General features: G+C 41.5%; 1 protein-coding gene across 3 annotated transcripts in view; it reads left to right on the top strand.

Moving 5' to 3' along the window:
* LOC110501496 (growth factor receptor-bound protein 14) overlaps positions 1 to 26,518 on the top strand; it is a 64,969-nt gene that overhangs the window by 10,498 nt on the left and 27,953 nt on the right. Inside the window, exons 2-3 of one of the 3 annotated variants that reach the window (XM_021579095.2) lie at positions 808 to 1,022; positions 2,540 to 2,672. In XM_021579095.2, the coding sequence (XP_021434770.1) occupies positions 844 to 1,022; positions 2,540 to 2,672 (312 nt within the window). In that variant the 5' untranslated portion in view covers positions 808 to 843. Of the gene's footprint in view, positions 1 to 716; positions 1,023 to 2,539; positions 2,673 to 26,518 lie in introns of those variants that run through there. The other 2 variants (XM_021579096.2, XM_021579097.2) reach the window with 2 other exon arrangements.

Consider the following 26,518-nt stretch of genomic DNA (forward strand, 5'->3'; position numbering starts at 1 on the left):
TTGCAATGGTTTGTATAGAATGAAGTTCTGCCGTCTAGATTTCAGCAAGCTAAGTAAACTGGTACTGCGACCGGATGTTACCATGATGACTGCCTGTGTGTGATTATCTACAGTAGCCTCTCAGCCTCAGCCCAATCTCTGTTACACGTTACCTTTCAGATAGATGTTATCACGTCAACAATCACCCCCCCCCCCACACACACACACAATACTTGGCTGGCTGTCACAGAATGACATAACCTACACAGCCCACTACATCATGGCTGGGATACTCTCCGCTTCCACATTCATCCAGTCCAGCACAGGGCTCAGTTTGAAAGTGCAGTCAGGACCTCGGTGCGAAGTCTGTGACAAAAGAAGCAGTTGGTATTACAGTCTGGTAGCCGCCCAGGACTCACGACTTCGCTAAGTTACAGACTTACAACCCTTTGCGTAGGTGTGCTTTCTGTGCAAGTCTGCTTTCCAGGGAGTGGGAGAGGGGGAAAAAAACAAAGAATTAACAACTACAACCAAACCAGGGGGAGAAAACAAATCCCAGAGTTGGTGCATGCATTTTAATACACCACTGTGTCAAAGCCAGGGCTCATTTGCGAGTCATTGAGTTAAAAATAACTTTATTGTGGTGGATCATGTTTTGCCACACTGGGCCAGTCGCACGGGCAGCAGATGAGCCTTGCGAAGGGGCTTGTTGTGTGCTGTGAGCAGACAGAGGATCCCTTCCAGCTCTTGCTCCCTCTCACTGTGCTCTACTCTGCTACTTCCCCGTACACTCCATTCCAACAGCTCGTCTCTTTTCCTCTGCTCCAGATGATGCCTTGGATATAGCCGGCCCCCACGAGTGATATGAATAACACACTGGAAGACGTACACACCTCTGGCAGCCTCGGAGAGAAAGCAGAGGTTTCTGGGAGAGGGAAGGGTAATGTGAGTTGCTTTTCCAGCCCATCCCTCATCCCTTTACATGGTCCTTTACAACCACCAAATGCCCAGCTTTCCAGGAATGCTGTCTGCCAGGGGAATAGGTATTATTCATTTCTCCTTTGGAATGGCTGGTGTGTGAATGAATGTGATTTAGTGTCACATTTAGTCTTTTTAGTCATAGTTATGTTTTCAATGAACAGTCTAAAACACACACCTTGTGTTTGGTAATGTATATCACCCAGATTTCCTCAAAGTCTCAGCGTATCTAACTTTATACTGTAACTCGCGACTTGAAGTTAATATTTAACATATGTGATTAGTGCGCTCGTACAATGTGCTGTCCTACAGAGGAATAGTGCACCCTTTGTATTCACAACAGTAGGGCACAGAGGTCCCAGTTGAACAATTGCCGTAGACTTTGTACCGGTAAATGCACGACTGTCGGCGAGAGAATAGTTTTACCCAATTTTGAGAGTACGCTGAAAGAACTGGACTGAACTCCAACACCTGTTACTTTGATGCTTGTAATTAGTAACTTAGTAACTGCTGTGTGTTTATATAGCAGTAAGGACATGTCAGTGTGAGCCACTTTTTACCATTCAAGGCCCTCAAATGTATTTGTCAAATGTGCTGAATTTCAACAGGTGTAGACTTTACCGTGAAATGCCTTCACATATATAAACCATGTGAAATCTCAATTTCATATCTTCTCATGATACTAATGGCAAATGTGGTGATGCTTTTGTCAGGCCTGTCTTTCCCACACGGACAGGGTTGCTTTTTCTGCTCGTTTTTGTATGAAATGATTAAACGGACACGCTGGCTGAGTTTTTGTGAAGTCAACAGCGTAGCGGCCATCGTGGCCTCTCCCTCACACAGACACAATCAGAAATCCATGTCAGATTATCATAAGGATCATAGGCCTGTATTTCCGTTGTGGATTCACTATGCGTGAACGGGGGTGATTCGGCTCTGCAGTGTGTAGCCTATAACGTATAGAGGGTAGCCAAACTCTGTCTTGAATGATGTCAAGTTCGAATGTTCTTTATGCAGACTTGGAGTGAGCTAGGCTCCAAGTGCTCTTTCTAAGCTGCGCACTGCTGCGGTGGAGGGTGCATTGTATTCTATCGTCTAGTCAAAATTCAGTTTGTCCCTCTGCTTGGTGTGTCTTCTGACTGGCGGGGGGGGGCGGACACACACACACAGTCGCAGACATGGCTAGTCTCACTGTCGGTCAGCCATGTCTGTGTCTGTCTGGGAGTATCAACTGTTCAGTCCTACTTATCCCCTCGAATGTACAGAAGAGACATTATTCACAGCAAAGGCACTAACAATAGCTAGGGGGTATACAGTAGAATCTGGCAATTAACATGCTTCAGTTTGGGTATTGACAGTGATATATGATGTCTCAGGTAGAGGCTAAGGAGATCCCATGACTCGCTGTAGGCTCCTAAAGCTCCAGGCATCTAACATCTGATATATCATTACCATGAATGCCTATCTCTCCTTATTCCAGATGGAAAGACTGACCGACAGACGGCATATTGTTTGTGTTAAGAGTCAAGCTCAGCGGTTGTCAGTATAATGTTTTATATACTTATTCTTTGTCTCTCTCCAGGAAAATTGAAGAGGGAGAGAAGTCTCTGCTGGCTGCTCCTGTTCCAAGCCTTTTCCCAGAACTCATTCCCTCAACCGTCTCATCCCTTGTCTCCGATTGTTTATTACCCTCGACCAAAAGTGGCGCAACTCAGGTGAGCAGATATTTTATTTTACACAGACAAATAGAAAATACAATGTCCCCCTGTAATGATTTCCAGTGGACGACCTCAGGCATTACATGTGATCCTAGAAGGGACGACACTGCCAGATTAAAAAAAAAAACAAGCCACAAGACACGTGTACGTTCAAATTCTCGCATGACTCGCTCATACTTGGCATGAGCTAAAAGTCTAGAACTGCAGGGCGTGAGGACGCAGAACCAGTTGTGTGAGTATGCAAAGCACACACGCTGCAGAGGAAATCCCAAAGAACATGTGACTGTGAGATCCTGACTTTGTACCTAGACTCTGCATCAGCAATAGCTGTTACAATGAACAGCGCACTTGTTCTAATGGCACAACATGTACAACCAAAGAGCTCAGACGAGGGTCGGTGACCCAGTATTTATGTAGGCCTATGTGGTGGTGTTGTATCGCCACGCATGCTGTCCTTCACCCTGCCATGGGCTGCATCACAAATGGCATCCTATTCCCTATATAGTGCACTACTATTATTTATCACGAGAGGGCTAACAATCATCAAACTAAAAGCTAGACAGTCAGGGAGAATAGAAAAATGAATTTAGCAGTTTTTTATTTTGTTGTTGTGTTTGAGTAAAATAACAGCGTTTGTCATGGCAAAATGCATAGAACTGCAGAAACATTGCTTTAAAATGGCAAAATGTTCTCTCAGCTCCATGGAGAAATGTAGAATTGCAGGAAATTGGCACACTTGGGCAATCAGAGAAGGGGCAAATTTATTGTGGCCCTGGTGGCACAAAATAATCAAAAGGTCTGATGCTTTGGAAAATTTTGTGTGTGTGTGTGTGTGTGTGTGTGTGTGTAAGTAAGGGGGTGTATCTGACCGTCATCAGCTAGGACTTGACATTTGGTTAATCAAATCTCCCCATTCTTGCTCCATTTGACATGCCTTCTCAAACAGCTACAACTGTATATGCATTAGCACATCAAGTCTTCTCTTGAGTTGGGCTCGGGGATGGAACAACTGTTGAACATCTGATCTTGTGGTGTGTATGTATCCCACATCTGTTGCTATGGGGTAATAATGTTGGGGAAAATACAGGATTAATCACAATAATTGTTTGCCAAAATAATAATTACTTGCCAAAATTGTATTTTTGTAATGCCAATCCTGGTTATAGGTAACATTCCTTCATATGAACTGCTGACATTATTGAGCATCTTATTAGTTAATTGTGGAAATAATGTAAGATATGCTAGATTTTTTTTGAATATATATATATATATATATATATATATATATATATATCTATATATATATTCAAATAAAATATTGAGGTGAGCGCATTGGAAATGCTTTTGTCAGTTAATCTGCTTCTGTTCTGTGGGTGGCACTGTGTGCTCTTTTTTTTAAATGATTGGTCCCAGTCTCTCAAAGGCCCTAGGATACATGTGGACAGGGGTGGTCTGACAGTTACTGGGACGACAGTCCAACTTGGGATGGGGGGAGGTTTTAGCAGGTGGAATAGTGGAGAACAATTGGAGGTTTACTTAGTCGCAGCGAGAATTCCATGGTAAATGGACACAATCATTGTGGTGCTTTTTAATGGTAAGTTTACAAACATATATTTTGATAAATAGAATTGAAACTTGTATTTCATTATGGTGATATAAGTATAGCCAATTGTAATGGCTCAGCAGATAATGAGAACTGACGATCAGTATTTACCTGGCTAAAAGGAATATACAGTGCCTTCAGAAAGTATTCAGACCCCTTGACTTTTTCCACATTTTGTTAGGTTACAGCCTTATTCTAAAATTGATTAAATAGTCCCCCCCCCCTCCCCCCTCAATCTACAAACAATACACCATAATGAAGAAGCAAAAACAATTTTTAAAATAATTTATATTTTTGCTAGTTTATTAAAAAATATATATATTATTTAAGTTACATAAGTATTCCGACCCTTTACTCAGTACTTAGTTGAAGCACCTTTGGCAGCGATTCCAGCCTCGAGTCTTCTTGGGTATGACCCTACAAGCTTGGCACACCTGTATTTTGGGAGTTTGTCCCATTCTTCTCTGCAGATCCTCTCAAGCTCATGTTTGATGGGGAGCATTGCTGCACAAGTATTTTCAGGTCTCTCCAGAGATGTTCAAGTCTGGGCTCTGGCTGGGCCACTCAAGGACATTCAGAGACTTGTCCTTTGCCCCAGTCTGAGGTCCTGAGAGCTCTGGAACAGGTTTTCATCAAGGATCTCTCTGTACTTTGCTCCGTTCAGCGTTCCCTCGATCATGACTAGTCTCCCAGTCCCTGCTGTTGGAAAAAACTTCCCACAGTAAGATGCTGCCCCCACCATGATTCACTTTAGGGATGGTGTCAGGTTTCCTCCAGACGTGATGCTTGGCATTCAGGCAAAAGAGTTCAATTCTGTTTTCATCAGACCAGAGAATCTTGTTTCTCATGGTCTGAGAGTCCTTTAGGTGCCTTTTGTCAAACTCCAAGAAGGCTGTCATATGCCTTTTACTGAGGAGTGACTTCTGTCTGGCCACTCTACCATAAAGGCCTGATTGGTGAAGTGCTGCAAAGATGGTTGTCCTTCTGGAAGGTCCTCCCATCACCACAGATGAACTCTGGGCCCATCAGATTCTTGGTCACCTCCCTGACCAAGGCCCTTCAGTTTGGTTGGGTGGCCAGTTCTAGGAAGAGTCTTGGTGGTTCCAAACTTCTTCCATTTAAGAATGATGGTGGCCACTGTGTTCTTGGGGACCTTCAATGCTGCAGAAATGTTTTGGTACCCTTCCCCAGGTATGTGCCTTGACACTGTCTCTGAGCTCTACGGACAATTCCTTCGACCTCATGGTTTGGTTTTTGTTCTGACATGTACTGTCAACTGTGGGACCTTAAATAGACCTCTGTGTGACTTTCCAAATCATGTCCAATCAATTGAATTTAACAGAGGTGGGCTCCAATTAAGTTGTAGAAACATCTTTGTTCCCAAGGATGAACCAGACTTGTGGAGGTCTACAATTTTTTTTCTGAGGTCTTGGCTGATTTCTTTTGATTTTCCCATGATGTCAAGCAAAGAGGCCCTGAGTTTGAAGGTAGGCCTTGAAATACATCCACAGGTACACCTCCAATTGATTCAAATGATGTCACTTAGCCTATCAGAAGCTTCTAAAGCCATGACATAATTTTCTGGAATTTTTCAAGCGGTTTAAAGGCACAGTCAACTTTGTATTTTTAACTTCTGACCCACTGGAATTGTGATACAGTGAAATAATCCATCTGTAACAATTGTTGGAAAAATGAATTGTGTCATGCACAAAGTAGATGTCCTAACCGACTTGTCAAAACTATAGTTTGTTAACAAGAAATTTGTGGAGTGGTTGAAAAATGAGTTTTAATGACTCCAACCTAAGTGTATGTAAACTTCCGACTTCAACTGTACATGGCGGAGATTCAAACCAAGCTAGTTGTCTTGACTACTTATGTAAAATACGTTGTTGATGGGGACAGAATGCGGAATTTATAACTGACAGCAGTTCCCCTTAATGTATGGGACACTTTTAGATGAGCATTGAACTGCATTGCCTCTAAAGGCACATCTTTAAAACAAAAGTTTTTTTTTTTATCATTAAGAAAGGAAAATTGGCGCAGAATCCGTTAGAGGAAAAACAAAAAGACATGGAGAAACCTTTTCAAGAAAAATCAAGTGTAATGGATTATAAAAAATAAAGCAAAATGGATAGAATATGGGGTAAAAATGCACTTTCTTTTAAATGTTATCTTCAACATAGACATTCTACCAAAAATAATTGACTGAAACTAGTTACAAATGACGGCGTCACCCATGATTCACCAAACAGTATTTTGAACAAGGAAGCAAAGTACTTTAAGCATCTGTTTTAGTTTGTCTCCTCCTCCATTTTCACATAACCAAAGTTAATTGGAAGTATTTTTTTCTATTAATAATGCACAATTAACAGCTGTACAGAAAGACTTATGTGAAGGCCGAATTACAGAGGAACTTCCTGACGCAATTAAAGTTAAGTCCGGGAAAACTCCAGGGCTGAATGGGCTACCAGTGGAGGACTGTTATTGGCATGTTTTAACCACTACTATAAAATTGGCAGATTATCACATACTCAACCAGGTCTGATTTCATTAATACTGAAACAGGACCCAAGTGGTAAATATAAAGGTCCATTTTAAAAATTGGAGGCCCCTTACACTATACTTACACTATACTTACACTATACTTACACTATACTTGAATTTAAAGGTATTGTTGGATATTATTCATCCTAAACAGACAGGTTTTTTACATGGATGATACATTGGAGATAATAGAAGACAAGTACTGAAAACAATATAACACTATGAAAAATCTGGAAAACCAGGGCTCTTCATCATATCTGACCTTTTTGAAAAGGCTTTGGATAAAGTACCACTGCAATTTATAAACTCAGCAAAAAAAAAAGAAACGTCCTCTCAATGTCAACTGCGTTTATTTTCAGCAAACTTAACGTGTAAATATTTGTATGAACATAAGATTCAACAACTGAGACATAAACTGAACACGTTTCACAGACATGTGCCTAACAGAAATTGAATAATGTGTCCCTGAACAAAGGGGGGTCAAAAGTAACAGTATGTATCTGGTGTGGCCACTAGCTGCATTAAGTACTGCAATGCATCTCCTCCTCATGGACTGCACCAGATTTGCCAGTTCCTACTGTGAGATGTTACCCCACTCTCCCCCCAGAAATGTCCGGAAACTTGCAGGTGCCTTGGTGGAAATGGCCCTAGCCCTCACTCTACGATCCAACAGGTCCCAGACGTGCTCAATGGGATTGAGATCCGGGCTATTCGCTGGCCATGGCAGAACACTGACATTCCTGTCTTGCAGGAAATCACACACAGAACAAGCAGTATGGCTGGTGGCATTATCATGCTGAAGGGTCATGTCAGGATGAGCCTGCAGGAAGGGTACCACATGAGGGAGGAGGATGTCTTCCAGTGTTTAGATTTAGTTTTTTGTCATTACAGGCAGTCTGATGATTCTGTGACACACCGCCCCACACCATGACGGACCCTCTACCTCCAAATCGATCCCGTTCCAGAGTACATGCCTCTAACACTCATTGCTTCGACGATAAACACGAATCCGACCAAAACCGCAACTCGTCAGTGACGAGCACTTTTTGCCAGTCCTGTCTGGTCCAGCGACAGTGGGTTTGTGCCTGTAGGCGACGTTGCCGGTGATGTCTGGTGAGGTCCTGCCTTACAACAGTCCTACAAGCCCTCAGTCCAGCCTCTCAGCCTATTGCGGACAGTCTGAGCACTGATGGAGGGATTGTGCATTCCTGATGTAACTCGGGCAGTTGTTCTTGCCATCCTGTACCTGTCCCGCAGGTGTGATGTTCGGATATACCGATCCTGTGCAAGTGTTACACGTGGTCTGCCACTGCGAGGATAATCAACTGTCCATCCTGTCTCCCTGTAGCACTGTCTTCGGCGTCTCACAGTACGGACATTGCAATTTATTGCCCTGGCCACATCTGCAGTCCTCATGCCTCCTTGCAGCATGCCTAAGGTACGTTCACGCAGATGAGCAGGGACCCTGGGTATCTTTTGTTGTTGTTGTGTTTTTCAGAGTCATTAGAAAGGCCTCTTTAGTGTCCCAAGTTTTCATAACTGTGACCTTAATTGCCTACCGTCTGTAATCTGTTAGTGTCTTAATGACCGTTCCACAGGTGCATGTTCATTAATTGTTTATGGCTCACTGAACAAGCATGGGAAACAGTGTTTAAACCCTTTACAATGAAGATCTGTGTAGTTATTTGGATTTTTACGATTTATCTTTGAAAGACAGGGTCCTGAAGAAGGGATTTTTTGTTGTTGTTGCTGAGTTTATTCCTGCAACCGGTAGGATGTTACAGTATGAGTCAAAAGTTTGGACACTACTCATTCAAGGGTTTTTATTTATTTGTACTATTTTTTACATTGTAGAATAATAGTGACTACGTCAAAACGATGAAATAACAAATTTGAATCCATGTAGAAACCAAAAAATTGTTAAACAAATTAAAATGTATTTGTGGTTCTTCAAAGTGGCCACCTTTTGCCTTGATGACAGCTTTGCACACTCTTGACATTTTCTCAACCAGCTTCACCTGGAATGCTTTTCCAATCGTCTTTAAGGAGTTCCCACATATGCTGAGCACTTGTTGGCTGCTATTCCTTCACTCTGCGGTCCAACTAATCCCAAACCATCTCAATTGGGTTGAGGTTGGGTGATTGTGGAGGCCAGGTAATCTGATGCAGCACTCCATCACTCTCCTTCTTGGTCAAATAGCCCTTATACACCCTGGAGGTGTTAGGTCATTGTCCTGTTGAAAAACGAATGAGAGTCCCACTAAGCGCAAACCAGATGGGATGGCGTATCGCTGCAGAATGCTGTGGTAGCCATGCTAATTAAGTGTGCCTTGACTTCTAAATAAATTTGACCAAGACACCAGCGAAGCAGCTCCCACACCGTCTTGCCACCACCTCCATGCTTCACAGTGGGAACCACACCTGCGGCGATCATCCGGTCACCTACTTTGTGTCTCACAAAGACCCCCACATTTTGGCTGACTCATCAGACCAAAGAACAGATTTTCACCGGTCTAATGTCCATTGCTTGTGTTTCTTGGCCCAAGTAAGTCTTCTTATTATTGGTGTCCTTTAGTAGTGGTTTCTTTGCAGCAATTCAACCACAAAGGCCTGATTCACGCAGTCTCCTCTGAACAGTTGATGTTGAGATGTGTCTGTTACTTGAACTCTGTGAAGCATTTATTTGGGCTGCAGTCTGAGGTGCAGTTATCTCTACCTCTGTTGCAGAGGTAATTTACCTTTCCTGTGGCGGTCCTCATGAGAGCCAGTTTCATCATCGCGCTTGATGGTTTTTGCGACTGTACCTGAAGAAACTTTCAAAGTTCTTGAAATGTTCCAGATTGACTGACCTTCATGTCTTAAAGTAATGATGGGCTGTTGTTTCTCTTTGCTTATTTGAGCTGCTCTTGCCGTAATATGGACTTGGGTCTTTTATCAAATAGGGCTGTCTTCTGTATACCACCGCTACCTTGTCACAACACAACTGATTGGCTCAAACGCATTAAGGAAAGAAATTCCACAAATGAACTTTAACAAGGCACACCTGTTAATTAAAAAGCATTCCAGGTGACTACTGTACCTCATGAAGCTGGTTGAGAGAATGCCAAGGGTGTGCAAAGCTTTCATCAAGGCACAGGGTGGCTACTTTGAAGAATATAAAATATAACACTTTTTTTGGTTACATGATTCCATATGTGTTATTTCATAGTTTTGATGAATTCACTATTATTCTAATTATAGAAAATAGTAAAAATATAGAGAATCTCGAATGAGTCCAAACTTTTGACTGGTACTGTGCATATTTCCCCCCAAAATGTGGGTGATTGGAATTGATGCAGGCAATTGCTTTGATGGAAGCCCCCACCGCCCCAAAAATATATATTATTTGGCTTAAATATTTAAACATTTCTCTACACTGCCAAGAGGAATGGCCTCTGAAATCCAGCTTCCCCGATTGGCCGACCATGCCCCGCCCACCATCCATGGCCCTTTTTTTGGTCCAGAAAAAAAACATGCATATATTTTTAACGAAAGTAAGGGAATAGGGTTTTGAAATGATTGAAATATGATCATACTTAGTGACAGTACAAAATTTGCACCATTTCATATAAATGACAGAGCATTTTCTGCCCAGCATCCTCTGAGTGACAGACTCCATTCAAATGCCTGCTGACTTGTAATAACTTCAGCTTTAAGCATAAGGTTATTTCTTATTTCGCTCCCTATGCAAGTGGTGTGTCAGATTTCACATACTGCATCTCCGATGAGAGCAGAGAATGGCATGCGAAGTGGGACAACCAGACCTGTCACGGAGTGCACAGCAATTGATGTTTCGCCATTCAGAGTGCTCTGTACACACATTCAATTCAGGTAAAAACTTTTTTTTAAATTTCAGCTTGCACTGCGGCAAAAAATACAACATGGTCACACAACTGTTTTTGCAGTTTGATCTACAGAAATTAATTTGGAATTAGTGAAGTAAAACCAAAACAAATCTAATTTTGATTTGAATCAAAACATCTTCCTTTTCTCATCGCAGGTCAGGTGCAATGCTATTTTTGTACTGCTCAGATTTAATTTGAGCCCATGTTTAATTTGTGAGGTATGATATATATATATATATATATATATGAGTTTACATTTGCTAAAATGGGAGCGCACTCATTATATTTCCAGCTAAAAATGATGGTTATGCTTCAAGTTACGACTGAAAGTCAGAATGAAAAGTTTTGATAAAGATATACAGTGCCTTGCGAAAGTATTCGGCCCCCTTGAACTTTGCGACCTTTTGCCACATTTCAGGCTTCAAACATAAAGATATAAAACTGTATTTTTTTGTGAAGAATCAACAACAAGTGGGACACAATCATGAAGTGGAACGACATTTATAGGATATTTCAAACTTTTTTAACAAATCAAAAACTGAAAAATTGGGCGTGCAAAATTATTCAGCCCCCTTAAGTTAATACTTTGTAGCGCCACCTTTTGCTGCGATTACAGCTGTAAGTCGCTTGGGGTATTTCTCTATCAGTTTTGCACATCGAGAGACTGACATTTTTTCCCATTCCTCCTTGCAAAACAGCTCGAGCTCAGTGAGGTTGGATGGAGAGCATTTGTGAACAGCAGTTTTCAGTTCTTTCCACAGATTCTCGATTGGATTCAGGTCTGGACTTTGACTTGGCCATTCTAACACCTGGATATGTTTATTTTTGAACCATTCCATTGTAGATTTTGCTTTATGTTTTGGATCATTGTCTTGTTGGAAGACAAATCTCCGTCCCAGTCTCAGGTCTTTTGCAGACTCCATCAGGTTTTCTTCCAGAATGGTCCTGTATTTGGCGCCATCCATCTTCTCATCAATTGTAACCATCTTCCCTGTCCCTGCTGAAGAAAAGCAGGCCCAAACCATGATGCTGCCACCACCATGTTTGACAGTGGGGATGATGTGTTCAGCTGTGTTGCTTTTACGCCAAACATAACGTTTTGCATTGTTGCCAAAAAGTTCAATTTTGGTTTCATCTGACCAGAGCACCTTCTTCCACATGTTTGGTGTGTCTCCCAGGTGGCTTGTGGCAAACTTTAAACGACACTTTTTATGGATATCTTTAAGAAATGGCTTTCTTCTTGCCACTCTTCCATAAAGGCCAGATTTGTGCAATATACGACTGATTGTTGTCCTATAGACAGAGTCTCCCACCTCAGCTGTAGATCTCTGCAGTTCATCCAGAGTGATCATGGGCCTCTTGGCTGCATCTCTGATCAGTCTTCTCCTTGTATGAGCTGAAAGTTTAGAGGGACGGCCAGGTCTTGGTAGATTTGCAGTGGTCTGATACTCCTTCCATTTCAATATTATCGCTTGCACAGTGCTCCTTGGGATGTTTAAAGCTTGGGAAATATTTTTGTATCCAAATCCGGCTTTAAACTTCTTCACAACAGTATCTCGGACCTGCCTGGTGTGTTCATTGTTCTTCATGATGCACTCTGCGCTTTTAACGGACCTCTGAGACTATCACAGTGCAGGTGCATTTATACGGAGACTTGATTACACATAGGTGGATTGTATTTATCATCATTAGTCATTTAGGTCAACATTGGATCATTCAGAGATCCTCACTGAACTTCTGGAGAGAGTTTGCTGCACTGAAAGTAAAGGGGCTGAATAATTTTGCACGCCCAATTTTTCAGTTTTTGATTTGTTAAAAAATGTCGTTCCACTTCATGATTGTGTCCCACTTGTTGTTGATTCTTCACAAAAAAATACAGTTTTATATCTTTATGTTTGAAGCCTGAAATGTGGCAAAAGGTCGCAAAGTTCAAGGGGGCCGAATACTTTCGCAAGGCACTGTATATTATCCCAGAGACTGTCAAGTCAGGCTGGCTGTGGCTTGTTCATTGACCAGATCACCCATTCCCTGGAGGTGATTGGCTCCCTGCAGGTGTTAATTACACTCACTAGGCATCTCTGGCTGGGGGAGGGGATGAGGCGAAAGGGGGGTTAGCCCAACTCAGACCTCTTACTCATGGTGAAGCCTGAAATTTCAGCGCTAACCCGAAGAACATCAGCTGCGTTAGACCTCGCTCCTCAGCTTTGAACGAGTTGCTTTCAGCATATATTTACCATTCTCCAGTTTGTTCCGGTGCCCAGCATTGTGCCATTTTTAGAATACGTTGTGATTGTTTGTTCTCCTGTAGATGCCTGTAGTGCTTGATTATCTTCCCCAAATAAACGAAGCTGTCACACTTCGCTTGATATGGCAGTCTCAAATGAGCCCTTTATACCCGATCCCCCTTTCCACTTGACCCAGGATTCACACTGGAAAATCAGATAGTGATTGCAATTCTCTACTGCACCCCTCGCTCTATTGTTTATAAAAGTCCAGGGGATTAGCATGGATTTGTCATTCTCTTTTGATTTTCGAGAGTACATTTTTTTTTTCAATTTCTCACCAGTGAAGAAGTATAATGACACCTTGGTGACCTCAGGCTTGAACAGTGTGGCTCCTTGTTAGCCTGTCTCAATGTGCTCCTTATGTAACACCGTGATGAGGGCTGCATTCGCACCTGATTAGGCTGACAGGCTTTCACTCAGCCTTTTGAGCTTTGCCATTGTCAAGACAAAGGGACTATGTCAGACTGCCCAGCTGTTTATGTGTCACAATCCCCCAGTCGCAGGGTCACGACCCATCTTCACAAGCACTTGAGAAACCGGTGACATCACTGCCCTAGCCTCCCTATCCCCATAAATGAGTGTGCCAAGTCTGTCTTTTGAGTCCCCCAGTCCGTCTTTGAGGGTAGTCTGTTTCTAGGCAAAACTGCTTACTCTCAACATGTAAAGCTGCAGATTAGTGTCTATATGTCATCAGATTTCATGATAAAGTAATGGGAACGCTTTACTTGTTTTTGAAACACTTTGTCCCGCAAAAAAAGGTGGTGGTAGTGTTAAATGATAAAATATATAGGGACAGGGCTAGAGTTAGTAGTGGTGGTGTCTGCCTTGGTGCTAGTTGCCGTGGCAATTGGAGCAGCCAGTGTGCTTGTGCATGATTGGCCAGGTTTTGGTTTACTGTGGTTGGCCTGAATGCCTGTTCGGAATTATTTCCGAGGCCCTTTGCTTGACATGCCTTTGTTTTACATGGGCTTTAAAAGCTATTCCAGTCGTGAGAAAACAGTTTGCCTGAGCCCCTGTCAACCGTGCGTTTTCATAAGAAAGTCTATTGTGTATATCATTTGCCCTTGTCCATATCATTTTTGCTTCTCTGTCATATGTTTTATGCGAGGAACCGGTTTGGCCACACATTGTTTGAGTTCTATCATCATTGTCTACATTCAATATTAAAATGTTCTTCAAGCGAATTCATTAATATTGTATGACGTATTATTTAGATGCCGAATGCCTGTGGGGTTTTAAAGTTGTTTAAATTGTTTAAAAGGTGACATATAGTTGTGTTTGTGTAGGGTAGACACTTTAATCACTGATTTATTACAATCGAACACAGTATTTGATGTTTGGATATGTTACATACTGTGTAGTGACTGACAGTGTACATATGTTTAATCACAATTGTTCAATGATCATTTTCACCTTCAAGACGTGGGGGACATGAGCCAATGGCAGCCAGTGATTATGACGGCAGATGGGGTGTTAAGGGGAGTAAGTGAACCACGATCTGTCCTATACTACTTCTGCTCCCTCAGCCATATCACAGGCACTTCTGTGACTGCCTTGTGAAATAGAATACTTATGCACTTTGGATCATAACCTCAAGTCGGATCCCATTGGCAATGCCACGGACATGGCTCCTACCATGTCTTTGCAGCACCAATGGCCCTCAATAAGCTAGCACAAATCCCTCTAATCCGTTCAAGGTTTTGCAAGGTACTGTAGGCGCTACGGTTGTTTGTGTGGTAGGGCACGCGGTTGTGCAGAGCCTACTTTTGGAAAATGAAACTCTACATAAACCAAATTGTCCCATGACAGCTACTTGCAGGCCTGTCATGTGTTGGGATATTTTAGTTTTTTTGTGACACCTTATTTGTGAGATTGGTGGTTACGTTGCAATCAAATTGTTCAATTGCATAACAATCATAATAACATGCATATCATTCATATAGCCAATAGAAAGTGCATAATATTGATTTCAATCATTCTCAGACGCAAATTTCACACAATAACGGACACCATAGAATCTTAGTTTAGTGGATGTCCGTGCACATCTATTGTGAGTCTTTTTAGATGTACCAAATTGGTAGAGTGGAAGGGCTGGACACTCTGCTTGGCCTGTCATTGGACGGACGGACGGACAACCTGCTTCCAGACTTTTTTTTTTATATATATATTCGGTTGAAGTCGGAAGTTTACATGCACTGAGGTTGGAGTCATTAAAACTCGTTTTTCAACCACTACATACATTTCTTGTTAACAAACTATAGTTTTGGCAAGTCGATTAGGACATCTACTTTGTGCATTTTTCTAACAATTGTTTACAGATTGATTATTTCACTTAATTCACTGTATCACAATTCCAGTGGGTCAGAGGTTTACATACACTAAGTTGACTGTGCTTTTAAACAGCTTGGAAAGTTCCAGAAAATTATGTAATGGCTTTAGAAGCTTCTGATAGGCTAATTGACATCATTTGAGTCAATTGGAGGTGTACCTATGGATGTATTTCAAGGCCTACCTTCAAACTCGGGGCCTCTTTGCTTGACATCATGGGAAAATCAAAATAAATCAGCCAAGACCTCAGAAAAAAAAATGGTAGACCTCCACAAGTCTGGTTCATCCTTGGGAGCAATTTCTGAACACCCGAAGGTACCATGTTCATCTGTACAAACAATAGTACGCAAGTATAAACACCATGGGACTACACAGCCATCATACCGCTCTGGAAGGAGACGTGTTCTGTCTCCTAGAGATTAATCTTCTTTGGTGCGAAAAGTGCAAATCAATCCCAGAACAACAGCAAAGGACCTTGTGTAGATGATGGGTACAAAAATATCAATATCCACAGTAAAACGAGTCCTATATCGACATAACCTGAATGGCCGCTCAGCAAGGAAGAAGCCACTGCTCCAAAACTGCCATAAAAAAGCCAGACTACGGTTTGCAACTGCACATAGGGACAAAGATTAGAGGACATTTCTCCAAAAGGTACAATCTGATGAAACATCAATAGAACTGTTTGTCCATAATGCCCATCGTTATGTTTGGAGGAAAAATGGGGAGGTTTGCAAGCCAAAGAACACCATCCCAACCATGAAGCACGGGGATAGCAGCATCATGTTGTGGGGGTGCTTTTCTGCAAGAGGGATTGGTGCACTTCACAAAATAGATGGCATCATATGAGGAGGTAAAATTATGTGGATATATTGAAGCAACATCTTTAGACATCAGTCAGGAAGTTGAAGCTTGGTCGCAAATGGGTCTTCCAAATGGACAATGACCCCAAGCATACTTCCAAAGTTGTGGCAAAATGGCTTAAGGACAACAAAGTAAAGGTATTGGAGTGGCCATCACCAAGCCCTGACCTCAAGCCTATAGAACATTTGTGGGCAGAACTGAAAAAGTGTGTGCAAGCAAGGAGGCCTACAAACCTGATTCAGTTACACCAGCTCTGTCAGGAGGAATGAGCCAAAATTCACCCAACTTATTGTGGAAGGCTACCCAGCACGTTTGACCCAAGTTAAACAATTTAAAGACGATGCTACCAAATACGAATTGAGTGTATGTAAACTTCTGACCCACTGGGAATGTGATGAAAGTCATTAAAGATTAAATAAATCATTCTCTCTGTTATTCTGGGAAATTTTACTAGGAATAAATGTCAGGAATTGTGAAACTCAGTTTAAATGTATTTGGCTAAGGTGTATGGAAACTTCCGACTTCAACTCTATATTTGTATCTACTGGAGGTCGACGGATTATGATTTTTCAACGCCAATGCCGATTCATTGGAGGACCAAAAAAAAGCTGATTTTAAAAAATAAAATAAAAAATGATTTGCATTTGTAATAATGACAATAACAACAATACTCAATGAACACTTTTATATGAACTTAATATAATAAATACATAAATTTAGTCTCAAATAATGAAACGTGTTTAAATAATGCAAAAACGCAGTGTTGGAGAAGAAAGTAAAAGTGCAATATGTGCCATGTAAAAAAGCTAATGTTTTAAGTTCCTTGCTCAGAACTTGAGAACATATGAAAGCTAGTGGTTCAGCATTCCCAGTTCTTCAATATTCCCAGTTAAGAAGTTTTAGGTTGTAGTTATTATGGGAATTATGACGCATCGACTATTTCTCTCTGTACCATTTGACTATTGGATGTTCTTATAGGCACTTTAGTATTGCCAGCCTAATCTTGGGAGTTGATGGGCCAGAAGTCATAAACTGCACTGCGCTTCAAGCATTGCTAAGAGCTGCTGGCATACGCAGTAAAGTGCTGTTTGAATGAATGCTTATGAGCCTGCTGCTGCCTACCACCTCTCAGTCAGACTGTTCTATCAAATCAGACTTTAATTATAATATAATTAACACAGAAATGCAAGTGTTTGGTCATTAATATGGTCAATCCAGAAACTATCATTTCGAAAACAAAACGTTTATTTCAGTGAAATACGGAACCGTTCCGTATTTTATCGAATGGGTGCAACCTTAAGTCTAAATATTGCTGTTACATTGCACAACCCTCAATGTTATGTCATAATTATGTAAAATTATGGCAAATTAGTTCGCAACAAGCCAGGTGGCCCAAACTGTTGCATATACCCTGACACTGTTTGCATTGAATGCAAGAGAAGTGACACAATTTCCCTAGTTAATATTGCCCGCAAACATGAATTTCTTTTAACTAAATATGCAGGTTTAAAAATATATACTTCTGTGTATTGATTTTAAGAAAGGCATTGATGTTTATGGTTAGGTACATTTGTGCAAAGATTGCTTTTTTCGGCAACGTGCTTTTGTTAAATCATCACCCATTTTGGCGAAGTTGAAATAGGCTGTGATTCGATGATAAATGAACAATCCCCGCATTGATTATATGCAACGCAGGACAAGCTAGTGAACCTAGCAATATCATCAACCATGTGTAGCTAACCCTTTCACGCGTACCATCACACGGGTGTGATCGTTCTACAGTGGTCCCTGACACTTACGATCACACCCCTGGGATTTAGAAAGCTTATTTAGAACGGCCAGTTTCAAATGACGCATCATGAACATTTGAGCTGGCCACACTTTTTTTTTTTCCAGAAACTATTTATGTAAACAGTCCTTACAAAGTTATGTCCAGAATGTGAGCAGTTTATTTTTGGATGCAATGTTCAGATAGTCGCTAGAAGTATCCAAAGCATAACACATTCATCCAAACCGGAAAAATGTAGGCTAGATTTGTCCTAGCGCTAACTGAGGAAAGATTGACGCAACACAAGCGGTCATATTTTATAACTCTCGGCTGACAAACTACTATGAATTGGCTAATAACAATTGCTATTTATAATTAATCACATCACAGGTGATCAAAATACTTGAGTTAAACACTTTCTAGAAATCGAAAGTAATCCGACGTTAAGTTTCAGTGCGCTGCCATGCTTTTTTCCCTCACAGAAACCAAAGATAATAAGAGAAGACAAGATGAGTTTGGTCTGTTTTCATGTTGAAGGAATGAGTCGTCTACCATTGTTAACATCCCACCATTCGCTTCCTGAAGTTCTCAAAATGAGTGAACCCTTACTCACCTCATTTTGTTATAGCATATTTGGTCCCACAGACAATTACGTTAAACCCAGAATGCATTCTATATCAACAAACATGGTTCCACACATAGCTGGAATTAGCTTAGCTCATCATAATCACTAAAACCTTCAAAAAAGTATTTTACACACATAATATGTGCCCATTACAATCTATGCAAGAATTGAAATGCATGATATCACCGGTACTTGGAAGACATAATTACCACACAAAACATTTTCTGATAGTGTTTTATTGATACAAATGGCGCGTGCAGGCAGTCAATCACGTAACCTCTCACTCCCACTCTGAGCCATTCAGTGTGGTTGCTTATGTATGTAGTTTGTGAGCTAAGCTGTAGCATTAGAAATGTCTTTCAAAAGGACACAACTCAAGAATGTGGAAATTCTGGAGATTTTTAAAAATTCTGACAAGGAGTCAGGAATCAGATTCTGACAGTGACAGTGAGGAGCTGCTCCCCAGCCATTGAGATCCCTGACTCTGAGGACCCCTTGTCCACTGACAAAGTCCCAGTTCCCTTTGAAGATGCTGATGGTGATGGAGGCAGACCGACAGTGGATGAAGTACAGGAGTTCTGTGGTAGCTGGAAGGCTGCCAGCCATTTCACCCCTCCTGGCCCTGCTATTTGCTTTGATGAATCCCAGTCTGGAGTGCAACGCCCCTTGCCATTTCCATCTGAGGCAGTGCTTCAAGTTGTTTCTGACAGAGGAGCTGGTGGGAGACATAGCAGAGACCAATCGCTATGCATTGGAGCTACAGGAGAAGAGGGAGCCAGGAGTGGGGGGGACAACCACAATTAGTGAAATATATACCTTCCTGGTGACAGTCCTTCTCACGCGGATAGTTAAGAAGAACTCCCTAAGAGAATACTGGAGCACAGATCCTGTTTGCAACTCCCTTCCTTGCCACCTTCTTTTCCCAAGACTGCTTCCTAGTTCTGCTGTGATGACTGCATTTCATCAACAATGCTACTGCCATCCTAAAATGACCCGTTATACAAAATAAGAAATGTCAACAGCTGGCAGTAAAGTGGCATGACAAACGAGACATCCATGTCCTCTCCACTGTCCATACAGCAATCATGTCGACCACAGGAAAGGTGGACCACCTGACGGGAGAGAGAAAAATCAAACCAGACTGCGTACTTGACTATAACCTCAAAATGGGGGCAGTGGATAGGGCGGACATGATAAACAGCTTCGTGGAATGCACTCCGAAAACAACCAAGTGGTATAAGAACATTTTTTTTCCATTTTTCCAGGGTAGCTTCAAAATACAACAAGCCAATACTTCTCTGACGCAATTAGCATTGTTTTACAGCGCTAATAGAATAATGTAGCTACATAAGCACGATTGTACACTGCTCAAAAAAATAAATGGAACACTAAAATAACACATCCTAGATCTGAATGAATTAAATATTATTAAATACTTTTTTCTTTACATAGTTGAATTGTGCTGACAACAAAATCGCACAAATTATCAATGGAAATCAAATTTATCAACCCATGGAGGTCTGGATTTGGAGTCACACTCAAAATTAAAGTGGAAAACCACACTACAGGCTGATCCAACTTTGATGTAATGTCCTTAAAACAAGTCAAAAATAGGCTCAGTAGTGTGTGTGGCCTCCACGTGTCTGTATGACCTCCCTACAACGCCTGAGCATGCTCCTGATGAGGTGGCGGATGGTCTCCTGAGGGATCTCCTCCCAGACCTGAACTAAAGCATCTGCCAACTCCTGGACAGTCAGTGGTGCAACATGGCGTTGGTGGATGGAGTGGGACATGATGTCCCAGATGTGCTCAATTGGATTCAGGTCTGGGGAACGGGCGGGCCAGTCCATAGCATCAATGCCTTCCTCTTGCAGGAACTGCTGACACACTCCAGCCACATGAGGTCTAGCATTGTCTTGCATTAAGAGGAACCCAGGGCCAACCGCACCAGCATATGGTCTCACAAGGGGTCTGAGGATCTCATCTCGGTACCTAATGGCAGTCAGGCTACCTCTGGCGAGCACATGGAGGGCTGTGCGGCCCCCCAAAGAAATTCCACCCCACACCATGACTGACCCACCGCCATACCGGTCATGCTGGAGGATGTTGCAGGCAGCAGAACGTTCTCCACGGCGTCTCCAGACTGTCATGTCTGTTACGTGCTCAGTGTGAACCTGCTTTCATCTGTGAAGAGCACAGGGCACCAGTGGCAAATTTGCCAATCTTGGTGTTCTCTGGCAAATGCCAAACGTCCTGCACGGTGTTGGGCTGTAAGCACAACCCCCACCTGTGGACGTCAGGCCCTCATACCACCCTCATGGAGTCCGTTTCTGACCGTTTGAGCAGACACATGCACATTTGTGGCCTGCTGGAGGTCATTTTGCAGGGCTCTGGCAGTGCTACTCCTGCTCCTCCTTGCACAAAGGCGGAGGTAGCGGTCCTGCTGCTGGGTTGTTGCCCTCCTACGGCCTCCTCCACGTCTCCTGATGTACTGGCCTGTCTCCTGGTAGCGCCTCCATGCTCTGGACACTACGCTGACAGACACAGCAAACCTTCTTGCCACAGCTCGCATTGATGTGCCATCCTGGATGAGCTGCACTACCTGAGCCACTTGTGTGGGTTGTAAACTCTGTCTCATGCTACCACTAGAGGGAAAGCACCACCAGCATTCAAATGTGACCAAAACATCAGCCAGGAAGCATAGGAACTGAGAAGTGGTCTGTGTCAGCACCTGTAGAACCACTCCTTTATTGGGGGTGTCTTGCTAATTGCCTATAATTTCCACCTGTTGTCTATTCCATTTGCACAACAGCATGTGAAATGTATTGTCAATCAGTGTTGCTTCCTAAGTGGACAGTTTGATTTCACAGATATGTGATTGACTTGGAGTTACATTGTGTTGTTTAAGTGTTCCCTTTATTTTTTTGAGCAGTGTATATAACACCATAAAGGTTATGTAATGAGTAACGTTACCTCGCGTGTCTGTGGTTATAAGGAATATACACATATATTATGCCATACACACAGTGAGCTACAGTAGAAACATTATAACACGACATACAGAAACTATTTATAATGTAATAAGGCACTTACTTTGATAGAAACGCAGTCTGGATTTGAACCTGGGTGTCTGTAATGACGCTTTCTAGCTCTGTGACAGCTGTGGCACTTGGGAGTCATAAGGCCAGGGTAGCTTCAAAATACAACACATGCTAATACTTCTCTGACGCAATTAGCATTGTTTTCCAGAGCTAATAGAGGAATGTAGCTAGCTACCAAAGCATTGAGTATAACACCATAAAGGTTATGAAATGAGTGAAGTTACCTCGTGGTTATAAGAAATATACACACAAATATTATGCTACAGTAGAAACGACGACACAACATGCAGAAACTATTATAACGTAATAAGGCACTTTGATAGAAATGCACACATTTCAAAGTTATTATTGGTCACGAAAACAACTATGACTGCGATGCAGGCAACACGTGTGTGTGTGTGTGTGACGGGAGATGAGCAAATGTCTGCAGACTTGAACTGCAGAAACATTTGGGAAGTGTTTCGGGAATTTTGTTCGGGTCAGAAATGTCAAAAAAATTAATTGGTCCGCAAAAGTAAAAATGACTACTTTTATGTGAATGAATGAGGCGGAACACACCTCAATTCAAACTGTTCTTAGAAAATAATTTTGAAATTGACAAGTTGAAAACAGCCTAAAAATAAAAACATGCTGCGTGCCTTGGTTTGAGGGCAGCGCGGATTAAATGTACTGTTGCGTAACAATCACATTCTGGAATGGAGAGAACATTCTAACTAGAGGTCGACCGATCAACGCCGATACCGATTATTGGAGGACCATAAAAGCCGATGCTGATTAATCGGGCAAATTTTTTTATTATTTTTTTATTTAAAAAAAATGTTTTTATTTATTTGTAATAATGACAATTACAACAATACTGAATGAACACTTATTTTAACTTAATATATCAATAAAATCAATTTAGCCTCAAGTAAATAATGAAACATGTTCAATTTGGTTTAAATAATGCAAAAACAAAGTGTTGGAGAAGAAAGTAAAAGTGCAATATGTTCCATGTAAAATATGTGCCATGTAAGAAAGCTTACGTTTCAGTTCCTTGCTCAGAACATGAGAACATATGAAAGCTGATGGTTCCTTTTAACATGAGTCTTCAATATTCCCAATATTGATTGTTTTTTTATGAGATAAATGTAATGCTAGCTAGCAACTTACCTTGGCTTACTGCATTCGCGTAACTTCTTGTGGAGTGCAACGAGAGAGAGGCAGGTTGTTATTGCTTTGGACTAGTTTAGGTTGCAAGATTGGATCCCCCGAGCTGACAAGGTGAAAATCTGTCGTTCTGCCCCTGAACAAGGCAGTTAACCCACTGTTCCTAGGCCTTCTTTGAAAATAAGAATGTGTTATTTAACTGACTTGCCTAGTTAAATAAAGGTGTAAAAAAAAAAAAAATATGCAAATCGGCGCCCAAAAATACCGATTTCCGATTGTTATGAAAACTTGAAATCGGCCCTAATTAATTGGCCATTCCGATTAATCGGTCAACCTCTAGTTCTAACATCACGTGCCTAAAAAAACTCAAGCTGGGGTGACCGTTAGAGATATTTGGAACTGACGTATGAAAGGGTTAACTTGTGATTATGTGAAGATTGCTTGTTTTTTTTATAAGATAAGTTTAATGCTAGCTAGCAACTTACCTTGGCTCCTTGCAGCCACAAGTTCCTTTTTGACGCTGCACTTGCGTAACAGGGTGTCAACCTGCCACGTAGTTTCCCATTATTTTTATATTATGAAATTTACCAGTAATCCCCAGTCTCATGTTTGTTTACAAGCAAACAACGAGGTGAGACCGGAGTTACTCACTGTTTTGTAGCACACGCCAGGTGATCTAGTGACGGTATTGAATTTAGCTAGATCTCTAATAACTCTTCAGTTTGTTTTGTACACTGCTGCTACTCGCTGTTTTATTATCTATGCCTAGTCACTTCACCCCTACCCCTAAATGACCTCTAACCTGTACCCCCGCACACCGACTCGGTACCGGTACCCCCTGTATATAGCCTCGTTATTGTGTTACTTTTTAATAATTTTTTACTTTATTTAGTAAATATTTTCTTAACTCTTCTTGAACTGCACTGTTGGTTAAGGGCTTGTAAGTAAGCATTTCACAGTAAGGTTTACACTTGTTGTATTCGGCGCATCTGATTTTTGATTTAAAAACTGTTCCGTTAACTGTCTAAAATGTGCTAAGTGATCTCTAGTTGTGCTTTTGGTGATGTCTACTTGATTGAGGACTGAGATATGTGGTTGTCCCATCTAGCTATCTTAAGATGAATGGTACTAACTGTAAGTCGCTCTGGATAAGTCTCTACTAAATGACTAAAATGTATATGTAAGTGGTTAGCTTCTTGCAATCAAGCCCCTCTTGGTAACACCAGAGGATCCCCTCCTGGATCAAGAGCCTTGCTGTCTAATATTGTGTGTGTGTGTGTGTGTGTGTGTGTGTGTGTGTGCAGAACTGCGAGGAGAATTTATGAGTTACTTGCATGACTTTATGAGCTGGGAAGTCTGTCCTGCAAATAGTTTTGAAAATAGCTCCCCTTGTGTTCAGTGCCAGTATTACCGAATATCCTGGGATGGCACAAGGTCAGTATGACAATCTGGATACTGACAAAGCCTAGTGTATACATGTCTAGGGTGGATGATTTATTCTCTTATGATGTTAGGCCCGGCACAGTCAAGTCACGCACCAGTGAAGGAGGATATGAGAATGGAAATGGGAATTACTTTTATGTAATAAAATAATATTAACCAGTTATGTAAAGTAACTAATTAAAAAATCCTTTGAAGTACTAATTAAGTAGTTTTTGGGGGGTATCTGTACTCTATTATATATCATTTCGAAAAATTGTACTTCCTCCACTACAATCCTAAAGAACATATGTATGTTTTACTTCTGTACATTTTCCATTAAGTACTTGTTACATTTTGAATGCTCAGGCCGGACAGCAATATGGTCCAATTCACGCACCTATCAATATAACGTGTTGTCATCCCCTACTGCCTCTGATCTGGCAGACTCACTAAACACAAATACTGAGTTTCTAAATGTGTTGGAGTGTGCCCCTGGATGTTTAAAAACATAAATACAAATTGTGCCGTCTGATTTGTTTAAGGAATTTGATGTATAGCTTTTACTTGTACTCATGTATGACAAATGAGATATTTTTTGACCACTTTAAGGCGCTTCAGAGAAACGGATAGTAATTTAAGTGCGCATAGAATGGAGTCATGAGCGCATTTCCTTCACAATGGAACAAACGGGCTCATTCTGTTCAGAACAAACCACTGTGTGATGTCGTCCTTGTAACTGTATGTCAAACATGGGGATCATAAACGTTTGTTATTGTAAATGACATGAATATTAGAATATGGAAATGTGAAGCGCATATTTGGACTCACGGGTGTGTGGTTTGCTTATATGACATCAAAGTTTGTAAAAGATAATTATTTTTCATAAATGCCTTATTTTGGAAATTTGAATTTATGCAATGAATATCTGTAAAATTTGGTTTACTCCTTGATGACAATTCAAGCAGCAGTTTCTGTAGTGTCGTGGTTTGCACGTTCACTTAAAATGCTAAAGGTCCCTGTTTCTAAACTGGGCAGAAACAGAGGTAATTGACACATGCAAAAGTTATCGTATTTGTAATAGAGAAATATTTTTCATAAATGCCTATTTATTATAATCCTCAACGTCTCAGCTTTCAAAATATATTGCCTACCATTTGATCTACAGCTTTCCCCACACACAAACAAAACATTTTTGTTAAAGGAGCCCAATTAGCGGGAGGGATGAGGGGCGCGTCTTCTCGTTGTGCTTGGCGCTCACATCTAGAACTGCTGTCAGTTGAATCCCATACAGCGCTGTAAAGTGGAGAACCTGAGCTCTGACATTGTGTATAGCATGTTACTGAACAGCCACTGCCGTTTTATCAGTGTTCAAATCTGCCATTTTTAACCTGTATACGGGTAGGTGTGTAAAGGTCTACGAGCAGATAATACACTCTGTTGTGATATGGATTGAGAATATCCATTTGAGTGGACTGACTGTACAGTGTACTGAAGGTACAGTTTAAAGAAAGGAGTACATTGATAGTGGTGGTTCTACTCCCATACCGCTCAACAAAGGCATTCATGCATAATTGTAGACCTGCATTTGCCAGAGTTTGTTTTATTTGCAGGCATGTGGGGTCAGAAACAGTTCCTCCTGCCCTGCTGTGTGTGTGATCCCTGCTCGGCTCTGACGGGGCCTGTGAAAGGATCTTGTTTGAATCGAGCCCTGGTCAAGGACAGAATGTCTGGAGCAGGCTTTGTTATGAGAGTTGCGGAGACTCCGTTATCAATTTGGCTCCATTAATCCAAATTCATTTGTTGCACTCTGATAACTAGCAGCGTCTGCTTGTCTGTGCGATTCACAACATGTTGTGCTGCGATTCCAGATAAACTGTGAGCTTGGGATGGACTCCTCCTCCGTACTCATGAGGGAAGCTGTATGACAGTCACCGCTGTGCTGCCTGCAACCCCCCCCCCCCCCCCGGTCTGGTCTGGGAGGGAAGGAAGGAATAAAAGAGTATCAGGAGAGAGGAATCCTTCCACTGCTACAATGTGTCCAGATTTAGTCTAAACTACAGTACATGGTCTGATTCTGACTTGTATACTGTGTTAGTAAATTTCATGCACTTTTAATGACATTAATGTACGTAAAGCCGGATAATGTGTTTTCTTGTCGAATTCATTAAAATGTATGCCGTTATCTGCCCATAGAATGTTGTTGATTTAAATCATTTATCGGCCCTTCTGTAAAATATAATACTACTAAAAAAAGAACATCTGGTCTCGTT

The sequence above is a fragment of the Oncorhynchus mykiss genome, chromosome 22 (genome assembly GCF_013265735.2).
Source record: "Oncorhynchus mykiss isolate Arlee chromosome 22, USDA_OmykA_1.1, whole genome shotgun sequence".
NCBI classification, from domain to species: Eukaryota; Metazoa; Chordata; class Actinopteri; order Salmoniformes; family Salmonidae; genus Oncorhynchus; species Oncorhynchus mykiss.